The sequence below is a fragment of the Myxine glutinosa genome, chromosome 2 (genome assembly GCF_964187855.1).
Source record: "Myxine glutinosa chromosome 2, kmMyxGlut1.1, whole genome shotgun sequence".
NCBI classification, from domain to species: Eukaryota; Metazoa; Chordata; class Myxini; order Myxiniformes; family Myxinidae; genus Myxine; species Myxine glutinosa.
In genome coordinates, this window is record NC_136262.1 from 251317970 (window position 1) to 251329357 (window position 11388).

The following is an 11388-nucleotide window of genomic DNA, read 5'->3' on the forward strand; positions in this document are numbered from 1 at the left end:
ATGGACATTAAGCTGGGTGTTCTGTCTGCTAGCATAGCTGGTTAACGTTATAGATCCCAGGGAGCCTTTCCCGAAGTAGGTGATCGTTATCACTTGCACCCTGAACAAATTACAATTTGCTGTCCTCACCTGCAGGTGGCATTGCATCGATGCACGCACAGCTGCTCCAACAATGATGCTCATATAAGCCACGCCCCCAGCCATGATGCTCACAGCAGCCACGCCCCCAGCCATGATGCTCACAGCAGCCACGCCCATCTCTTCCCGTCTTCCTCGCGTAATCACAAATCTCCAAATAAAGCGCAACTTAAAACTTTGCCGCGAACTCTATCTCGACTCTGCTATAATTTAATCGCATGAATCGGCGTCAAATTTCGCGCCAGTCGCAAGTGCAGACAAAACGAGCGCGGGAACTTTCGGGCAACGCCATTCTTCCTATACACCGCAAATGTCAAAATAAGATCACGAAAAGACATCGCGACTCGTGTCTGAGCGATGAGGATGGGGAAAGGACCGCAGAAGCTGGAAATGGGAATCGCAATCGCATCCGGAGCCGCCCTGGACACGAATGGCGCGGCATGTCTGCTGCGGTAGAAGTCATGATGATGCTCGGAAACTTCGCAAAGGTTTGTATTTCTCTTTGTTATCATCAATTACTATTGTTTTGAGTTTCGCAGATTGTGCTGTGACATATATATATATAGTAATATATGGTACACGTTGCGTTCCTATAATCGGCTGTTATAATGTTATACTTGAACTGTTACTGTGTGCAACTATAGTTGGCTGTATGTCGATGTGTGAAGCTGTATATTATGTTGTCCATCGGTATCGATCGCTGCACTTGTGATGTGCTCACCTCGAAGCTCTATTACTCAGAATTCGATCTCCATCGAATTGAATCTCCGATGAAACCAATACTTTATTGTGCAGTGGGAGGTGCAGCATCATGGAGCACGCAGCCCTTTTAATAAGGTTGTCTTGCAGTCTCGTCAACAATCTGGACGATGTAAAAGATCCCACAGTGTCAGTAAAATGACGTATGAAGTTCAGAAAATTCAGAATTGTACTACGTCATATCATTACCTGTACCACCGAAGGTGGATGGGTTTTCACCCCTATTTGTCTGTCTGTGAGCAGGATATCTCAACTTTGTGGATGGATTTGAACGAAACTTCGTGGAGAGGTTTTGTGTGTGACAAGGACCAATCGATTCGATTTTCGTGAATATCTGAATCCGGATCCAGATACTAGAATTGTTTCAGTGATTCTTCACCATTGAGAGATGGGGCCAAAAACGACATAATAACACGATATTTGAAAAGGTTGTAACTTGGTGGATGAGATAATACGAAGAAGCTGTTAGATTTTGGTTCAGGTCCGAATCCAGATTCAGCCTATCAGTGCGATCGATGCAACATGTAAACTGTTCAGCCTGGCGGAGGCACAGGGCCTTCAGAAAGTATTCACACCACTTGACTTTTTCACAATTTGTTATGTTACAGCCTGAATTTAAAATGGATTCAAATGAGAGTTTTTGTCACCAATATACTCAAAATACCCCATAATGACAGAGTGGAAACCTGTTTTTATAAATTTGTACAAATGTACTGAAAATGAAATACAGAAATATCTAATACACACAAGTATTCAACCCCCTGAGTCAATACTTTGTAGAAGCACCTTTGGCAGTGATTACAGTTTCGTCTTCTTGGGTATGTCTGCATCAGCTTTGCACATCTGGATTTGGGGAGTTTCTCCCATTCGTCCTTGCAGATTTGCTCAAGCTCTGTCAAGTTTGATGGGGAGCATCGGTGAACAGCAATCTTCAAGTCTTTCCACGGATTCTCAATAGGATTAAAGTCTGGGCTTTGAATGGGCCACTCAAGGACTTTCACATTCTTGTTCTGAAGCCATTGCAGTGTTGCTTTGGCTGTTTGCATGGAGTCATTTTCCTGTTGTAAATCTTCACTGCAGTCGACGTTCTTTTACACTATGTAGCAGGTGCTCCTCAAGGATTTGCCTGTATTTAGCTCCATTCATTGTTTCCTCTATTCCTACAAGTCTCCCAGTCCCTGCCACTGAAAAGCATCCCCATAGCATGATGCTGCCACCACCATGCTTCATGGTAGGGATGGTGTTAGATGAATGATGAGCTGCGTGCTATTTCCGCCAGATGTAGTGCTTTGCATTCAGGCCAGATTTCAGTTTTCGTCTCGTCAAACCACAGAATATTTTTCCTCATGCTCTCTAAGTCTTTCACGTGCCTTTTTTCAAACTCCAGGTATGCTGCCATGTGCCTTTTTCTCAGGAGTGGCTTCCGTCTGGCCTTGCTCCCAAAAAGGTTGGATTTGTGAAGGGCTGCACAGATTGTTGTCCTTCCGGCGGTTACTCCCATCTCAGCCAAGGAACTCTGTGGGTCTGTCAGAGTGGTCATTGGGTTGTTGTTCACCTCCCTGACCAAGGTCCTTCTTGCCCGGTTGCTCAGTTTGGTTGGACGGCCAGCACTAGGAAGAGTCTGGGTAGTTACATATGCTTTAAATTTCCTATTGATGGAGCTCATTATGCTCTTGGGAACTTTCAACACTAGAAATTGTTTTGCACCCTTCCCCAGATCCATACCTCCTCACAATTCTATCTAGTAGTTCTAAGGACAGTTCCTTAGATTTCATGGTCGAGTTTCTGCTCTGACATGCACTGTCAACTGTGGGACCTTGTATAGAAAGGTGTGTTTCTTTCTAAATCATGTCCACTCAATTGAATTGGCAAAAGGTGGACTCCAATCAAGTTGTAGAGACATCTCAATGATGATAAAAGTAAATTGGATGCACCTGAGCTAAATTTGGAGTGCCATAGCAAAGGGGTTAAATACTTATTGACTCAAGACATTTCAGCTTTTCATTTCAAATTACTTTGTAAAAATTCTAAAAGGAAATTCCACATTGACAGTATGGGTTATTTTGTGTATATCAATGACAAAACATCTCCATAAACCATTTTAATCTCAGGCTGTAACACAACAAAATGCGAAAAAAGTCGAGGGGTGTGAATACTTTCTGAAGGCACTGTATGCACTCTATCGAGTGCCGTTCTAGTTTTTGATGTGTTCATTTTATTACCCTTATCATCATCATACTAAAATATGCAATTCGGTGTCTGTCTGTCTGTCTCTCTGACCACAATGAATTCAGTCGTTATCCAATCTCAACCAAACTTCACAGTAAGATTATGGGTTGCACAATGGAGTTGCACCGACTTCATTTGCCCCCTCCCCAAGGGGATTTTCCATATATTCGTGTTAAGATAGCTAATTGTGGCATTTTCCCAATGCTGCTTCTAACAACAAAAGTAATAACATCACAAATGATAACAGCATAATATTAATGTTATTTCAAAATATATTAATACAAATAATATCCCCCCTCCCCAAAGGGTTTCCTCTTTGGACAAATGCTCCATTAACGTGAATAAATAGCTTGTCGTGGCATTTTGTGGTGCGCTCCAAAAATATTAGAAACCACAAACACGTATGATTACCTTTTGAAACAATCGGCACTACTGGTTAACACTAAACTGAAAGGGAGGAAACCCGGGGTGTGTTCAGTTACCAAACAGCTAACATAGGTGCTTGCCAAGCCAGCTGTTCCTTATCAACGGTTTCCAATGGAGTGCTTGCTTGAATGCTTAAACCACTTGGCAAGCGCTCTACAATAAACTTGGTAACTGAACTCACCCATGATGTTCTTGAGGCCGAGCCTAGATCTACTGTATTCTATATACCCCAGAGAGGATAATGACATGACCCTTCCTGCTGCTGTCGTACAGAGTGGGTGTACTGGTATAAATAAATGCATCATTACGTAGCAAATTTTACTTTGTTAACTATTCCTTAGGGCTTAGACATTCTTCTTGTTTTCCCCAACCCCACCTCCATCCCCTCTCCTCTTTCATATTCTCTCCTCTTCCTACTTTTCCCCCCAATCCCCTCCTTTTCCTTCTTCCCATTCATACCCTTCCCTCTTTCCCTCTTCCTCTCTACTCCCTTTCCTCTCTACCACCTTTCCTCTTCTTTTCCTGATCCTCCTCTTCCAACTATTGTTCCTGTTTCCCCACAGTGACACCCATTGTTTGATGCTCTAACGAGCTTTTTCCATGGTAATTTGTTACAAATCTACGTGCTGATTGACATTCATCTTATAAGCAAGCTTTGCACTGAAATTAATGTTTCCTTTTGATTGTTCCCAGCAGTTTGTTCCTCTTCAACGGTGACCACCGAGAGATGCGATGAGCCTGCGAACAAGCCTTTTGTTGCTGTTCATGCTTGCCATGGTACAGCTCACGGGGTGGTGCCCTGCCGAGCAATCTGCTATGGAGGGTCGAGGTCGGCTCCTTGCCGAACAAATGAGGAAACTGGAGCTGGAGTTCCATACCTTAAAAGCACCATCACATGACGTACATGACTTTGAAGAAGCGGACCAGGGATTTGACGTTCTCGCGGTCACAAGCAGTCTATTGAGCCGGACCCTGCTGTTGTTTTTTTTGCTGCTTGAGCTCTTTCCTGAAGTATATACAGTCTCGGACGATGACGTGTTTCGAGAAGATTCTGATGAGGTTGCATTGGCACAAAGCCTTATTGGAAATGTGAGGCCCACACTGCCTAGTACAGAGGCTCTGCAGAACTTCTATAACAAAAGTACACGCTCGCTGGTGAAGCAAGCCACGAGCACTCTTGAGATTTTGGAGCCATTTGTAGATGCCTTGATGAACAACATGACAGCAGGACAATCCGATCCTGTTGATTTTGAAATTGGCTCTTATCTGATAATCCCAGAGATTTTTGGGACATTACCTCAATTTACTTTCCTCGTTCCATTGTCTCCTCCTTACCCATACTCCTTCACAACAGACTATGACTTTAAGGGTACAAGTGTTCAACTAAATAATCCTAATGTTGCAGTAATGATGGAGCAGGCAGGTATAAAGGACATTTGTAAGTGTTCTGACTGTAAGGAGGACACATTGTGCCTTTTAAGTCAAACTGACCCTAAGTCAAAGCTTATTCATACAACACACTGGCCAGGAAAAACTCGGTTTTGCAAACCTGATTCCACCATTTTGGAGCATTCAACGGTGCTGCAGTGGTTCTTGACAACAGTGTCTCAATCATGTCACAAGATTGCTGCTAGCTACAAGTTGGAGATCGTTCTCAGAGATCTCGCTTCACCATGTTCTTTCAAAGCTTACAATCAATCTGGGAATACCATGAAGTTTGACCTTGTCCCAGCAATATGCTGCACACATTCTGATGTATATGTTGTGCCAGCTTCTTATGCAGATATCAGCTCATCTGCAGAAGCGCTCGACTGGGGCCTGGTTTTTGCGGTTGCCCGTGAACGTCGCCTGTCTGTTCTCGCTGCACACCTTCCATCGGGCAAGATGTTCTTGCAAGCACTGCAGCTGCTAAACGCTCTTATCGAGTTAAACAAGATGCAGACAACATTGAGGATGCTTCGGCCCAAAGCAGGTCTTCGCCCTGTTCACCTTCATACGGTATTGCTTCACCACTTTCTGGAGCTGAGTGCTGTTGCAAGTGATCACGAGCACAAGGCTTCGGATCTACAGCGTTGCCTCCAGGACCTGCTTTCCGCCCTCTCCTTCCGTCTTGCTTCACGCTATTTACCCCTCGATGGAGCTGGGATCACTGATGGTTTGCTTGAAGGACAAGGTCCTAACTTGTTTGGGAGGACTTTCATTCCTGATGATGCATTTCAGCAAATGCGCTCACTCTTCCGCGAGATGTTGAGCACCATGACCGACATGGTAGGACCAGGTTGATCATAGTTGGCTCAGTGCAAACTTTTTCTAGTTGCTGTTGATTTGTCATGGGCTGTATCTTATTTTAGTATTTTTAGCCAATGAACAAAGTATTTTTTTTATACTCTCATTACCTTCGCTACAGAAGGTGGACGAAGGTTATATTTTCACCCCTGTTTGTCTATTTTTCTAAGCAGCATGTTTTAAAAATATATGGTCGTATTCAGCCGAAATTTGGTTGACAGGTTGGGTGTGTCGCCAAGGACGAATGGATTAGATTTTGGTGAAGATCCGGATCCGGATACAATAATTTTAAGTCAATCTTCACCATTGAGAGATAGGGCCAAAAGCCAAATATAGCATGACGATCTCAAATAGTTGTGTATGCGTTTTGGCAAAACAAACTTGTTTGACGAGTTGGTTAGGTGACAAGAACAAGCTGATTAGATTGAGGTTCAGGTCTGGATGCAGATCCGGCCTATCAGTGGATAGAAAACGTAAACTGTTCAGCCTGGTGGAGGTATACGCTCTACCGATTGACATTCTATTATGTTTTTTGTTATATGTTCATTTTATTCACTTAGTGATAGGAAGTTAGTTCTTCGGTGAGGATGCATTTTAATTTTTTTTATTTTTTTTATTATAAATGATACCAAATGAAGAATTGAAATGGCAAAAAGCACAATGTGAGGGTTGATTCAGTACTCCATAGTACTATTTTATAATTTCTTAGGATTGCTTCAGAGAACACGCGGTGTGCGTAGTTCATCGGTTTTAATGGACGGAACGTTTACATGCATTTAAGTCTCCCTTGTGTGCAGTATGCTTTAATGGACAGTTTATTAATAGTTTTTTATTTATTGGATGTCGATGAAATATTCTTAACATAATATTACTTTTATATACTGTAGGTCACAAAATGAAGAATTTAAATGCCAAAAGGTGGGTTGAGTCTGCGAACAAGGCTTTAGCTTATTGGTTTTGATTGACTGAATAAAGAATGCTAAAATGCATTTCCGTATCTTTTGTATTCATTATGTTTTTGTGGACAGTTTATTAAGGTTTTTTATTTATTTATTGGACATGGGTGATGTTTTCTGCAAATTATTTTACGGCACTTACAAGCTGATCTCAGAAGCTGGTGGTGGGTTTTTACTTAAATCACTGCAATACTTGTGGTGACAGTTTGCCTGTGATAGCATTGATTTAAGTGATTATTATTGAATACATTTCCTCTTGTAAACCCACCTGTGTAGTTTTTGTTGTTTTATAACTTGTGATGTTTTGCTAATATCTTCCCCCCCCCCTCCCCCCCCCCCCCACCCCCTTTGATGCACACATGGTATTAATGGTCCAACGTTAGAATTCCCCAAGTTGGTCTCTTTTGATTTGTCAATCCAATCTGAAGTCTCTGATGATGTGTTTGGCTGTGCAAATTACGAATTCCTTGAAGCACCCAAAATTAGAATGAAATGAAGAGCATGAGAGATTGATATGGGATTTGGTTATGGAAGAAACAGTGGAGAGACTGAGAATTAGCTTGGGAAATTTATTTATTAATATATATATTTTTACCTCGGCCACCAACGGTGGATGGAGATTATGTTTTCACCCCTGTTAAATAAATAAATACATTTATTTACTTGTTTTTGTATATGTGATTGAGGCTTGAGGAAGCGCTAGAGCAAAATAGAAGGGAACAAAATCGAAAGGGAGAAACACCAACAGCAGAGTAGAAATGAGAGTGACGTCAAGGGGAGGAGAGAAGGACACATGTGGGTGAACAAGCTCTTTCTAACTACCGAGTCACTCACTCACTGATATAAAGGTTTAGTACGTTTGAGGTGGGGAAGAAAGCTGAAATTTTGCATACTGATGCAAATCTAAGCCAATTTCTCAGGGGGGGGGGGGGGGCAGGGAAATCACAAAACAGTCGGAAAATATCCGTAAACAAAAATATTCGCAAATAAAAGTTGGCCGGTGCCCATTTGCTCTGCTCACTGTGGGGTCACATGACACTAGATCTTACACAAACTGGTTGCTAGGCTAGATAACACGTGCCCTCTTGTGCCCCTTATTTGATAACTTTGCCCTATTTACATTAAAAATTAGTCTAGCTGTAAATTTTTAAATAAAGAGCTCATTCAAATTACTAATTCTTGACTTAATTCACTGAATATATAAGCTCTTATTAACCACTCACTCACTGACTGACACGCTGATATAAATGTTTGGTATCTTCTTGGTGGGCTAGAAAGCTGACATTTTGCACTCTGCTGCAACTAGAAGCCAATATTCCAGGGAAAAATCACAAAACCGTCGCAAAATGTCCATGAATGAAAATATCCGTAAATAAAGGTCAGCCGGCACAGAATCACTTTGCTCGTGGTGGGTCATGTGACCAAGGACAATGGAGCTTACAATCTAAGTAGTTGCTAGGCAATGCTAACATGCGCCTCTTCTGACTCTTATTTTATAACTTTTGCTGTATTTGCATTAAAAATTACGATTGCTTAAACTTTTAAATAAAGAGTTCATTCTAATCACTAATTCACAATCCACTTCTTCAAATACATAAAGCTTATATTTATTACGAGCAAAGTTAAAGGTACAAAATGTATTACGAGCAAAGGTACAACGCAGAGTCGCTTCACTGACAGGAATATTAAGAGTGGTGGGAGGGGGGGGGGGGGGGAGAGAGAGAGAGAGAGAGGAGGGGAGAGAGACATTTTGTTTTTCTTTATTACAAGGAAATCGGTGTACATGATAAAAGTCATTTGACATATCTATCTTCTATCTTATTATATTATTATATTATTTATATATATAAAATAAACTTTGTGTTTGTTTGTCTGCACGTGCTAATCTCCTGAATGGTGAAAGATAGGAGGAAACCTCTAAAACAAAAAATGTCGGGACGGGCCCCAGGAAGGTTATAGGCTAGGTGCCGAGGGCAGTCGAGGCCCACCTCGGCCGGGCTGGGCCCATTTCGCAATTAAAAGCTGAGATGAATTATAGTAGTCAATCTTCTATGGCCACGAGTAAAAGCTGAATTATAGTAGTAAATTCATTCAAAAAGAACCCGGGCAACGCCAGGTGCATTCGGCTAGTTTCATATAAATAAGGATAGGGGTTACATGATAGCAAGGGCTAAAATTTACAAATTAACTTGGAGGACACCATCAACCAAACTGCAAAGGGATTCCTTCACGCACCATCGCTGTGAGAAAAGTGTACAATCAATGAATTCAAACTCCAAATGTAAACGAGACGTAACCAGACCTTTAAAAATCATTAAAACATCATCATCAGATAAAAGTAGTGCACGAATGGTTTGCATTTTGTGCTTTCTTGATAAATAAATAGCAAGTTTTGCCTCCGCAAACATGTAGTTGGCTAAAATACATTCCTCTTTACACCGGTAAGAAATATTAAAACCAAATATAAAAACACAATGTGTGAAAACCAAACCTAGCCCTTCAATCAGATGTGATAAAACTGTAAAAAGAGGAGCCAACCTCGTACATTCAATAAAAGCATGAAAAACAGTTTCAGGGACATCACAGAAGGGACACATTTCCGAGTTGTCAGGGAATATGCGGTGAGTTAAAACGTTTGAAGATAAAATATAATGTGCCAGTCGCCATTGCAGGTCCCCAGTGCATTTGACAACGGGTGCCCTATACATGGTGAGCCATTTGATTGTTGCGGAAGCGCCAATTTTGAGCAGAGGTCTCCAGTGTGTTTGTGGTTCTGCCTGTTTACAGGGAACAATAATTCCAACACACAAGGAATAAACAGGATTTCTCCATTGTATTAAAAGGAATAAGACCTTGGAAAGAAATTAAAAGTTTTGGAAAGGGGCATTGGGACAAAGGAGAGTTAGATTCCACTAGTGGGTCCCATTTTAGCCCGGTTTGTTTAAAAAGGCGTAAAATCAGAGAGAAGATTCTTCCAATGACTCTGATAGAAAGAACACCAGTAGCCACAGCAACGTCAGCTGCTGACTTCCATTTATGGAGAAAAGGGTCCCGAATGTTTTTGACCTTGGTACAATCAATATCAATGAATTTTTGCATAAAATATCGGTCACTACAGACCCCTTAAAAATTGGATTTAAAAGGACTTGCTCATTTAAAAACATTGAGAGGGAATAATCACAGGTATCACGCTGAAACTGAATCGCCTGCCATGCTTCCAGCATGCTCCTGCAGAACAGGGAGACCAAAGTTAAATCAACGCTGTTGATGTCGATGAGAAAGAGCTGCTGGTCAAAATCAAGTTTCCCGGCTTGCCTAAGTAGGCAGTGATCAAAAGCTTTCCACGGGACATCCGTGTATAGAAGCCGGCGTAGTGAAAGGAGGCGAAAAGCCATCACCTTACTGGTGACATTGACCAACCCCTGTCCACCTTCAGCGACTGGCAGGCTTAGCATGCCCGACATGGAGCCAGTGTTTCATCCCCCCCCACCCCAAAAAAGTCGATAAAAACACGAGAGTTTTTTTAAAGAATAAAAGCTGGGGCCTATAGTGCCTTAAACGTATGCCACAGCATTGATGCTGCACAATTGTTTATTATCAGGGTGCGACTCCGATAAGAGAGCCGATTCAGTAAACCCTTCCATTTTAGAAGCCGCTGCTCCGTTTTAGTTATGAGTGTTTTCCAGTTCTTCGAAACGTGCCAAGAGAGACCCCGAGATAATGTATCCCCTCTCGTGCCCACACAAGCTGGCCGGGCAGGGTTGGAGGAGGGACATCACTTTGCGGACCCAAGTGGAGAGAATTGCTCTTGAGCCAGTTGATTTTTGCAGAGCTTGCTGAGCTAAACTCCTGGACACAATGAACCATGGAAGAAACATCCCAATCAGAGTGAACAATTACGCACAGGTCGTCCGCATAGGCGATTGTCTTGACTGGGTTTACTGCTGGAAGGGGGGCGAAACCAAGAAGGCGCACACGCAATCGAATAAGCAAAGGCTCAACTGAAAGGGAGTACAAAATACCAGACAAGGGGCACCTTTGGTGAATTCCTCTACAAACAGAGAAAGGCTGGCATAAAATATTATTCACTTTTAACAAACGAAAAGTATTATTATACAATAATTTAATGTAAGAGATAAAAATTGCCCCGATACCAAAGCCCCATAACATAGAAAAGAGATAAAAATGATCAATTGCATCAAAAGCTTTTTCCTGGTCTCGGAAAACCAATCCAACTCCTTTGTTCAATGGTACAAATATCGATAATGTCACTAATGATAAAAATACTATCATGTATAGTCCTTTTGGGAATGCAGTAGGATTGGTCGGGTTGTACAATCTTCCCAATCACCGGCTTGAGGCGGTTTGCAAGAGCTTTGGAAAATGTTTTATAGCCAGTACAAAGTAACGAGATTGGACGCCAGTTTTTCAAGTTCTGGAGGTCTCCTTTCTTGGGAATGAGGGCAAGTACAGCCCTGAGGGGTAGCGAGCCAGATCGCAAGCTGTCGTTTAAAAAACCAAGTAGTTCATGCCCCAAAAGGTTCCAAAAGGCCCGGTAGAATTCCATTGGGATTCCATCTAAACCCGACGCCTT

General features: G+C 42.1%; 1 protein-coding gene across 2 annotated transcripts; it reads left to right on the top strand.

Annotated features, from left to right (window-relative positions):
* Positions 1-255: 255 nt before the first annotated feature.
* ITPRIP (inositol 1,4,5-trisphosphate receptor interacting protein) lies at positions 256-6827 on the top strand. Of its 2 annotated transcripts, none has more exons than XM_068105938.2 (2): positions 256-626; positions 4246-6827. In XM_068105938.2, exon 2 carries the CDS (start codon positions 4285-4287, stop codon positions 5833-5835), a length of 1551 nt encoding a protein of 516 aa, XP_067962039.2. In that variant the 5' UTR covers positions 256-626; positions 4246-4284; the 3' UTR covers positions 5836-6827. The 2 variants fall into 2 exon arrangements, with proteins under 2 accessions (XP_067962039.2, XP_067962040.2); XM_068105939.2 differs by having other exon boundaries at positions 270-626; positions 4249-6827.
* The last annotated feature ends 4561 nt before the right edge of the window (positions 6828-11388 follow it).

Bases quoted from the DNA above. Each gene is read 5' to 3' on its own strand.
- ITPRIP (XM_068105938.2), top strand. From the start codon at position 4,285: ATGAGCCTGCGAACAAGCCTTTTGTTGCTGTTCATGCTTGCCATGGTA.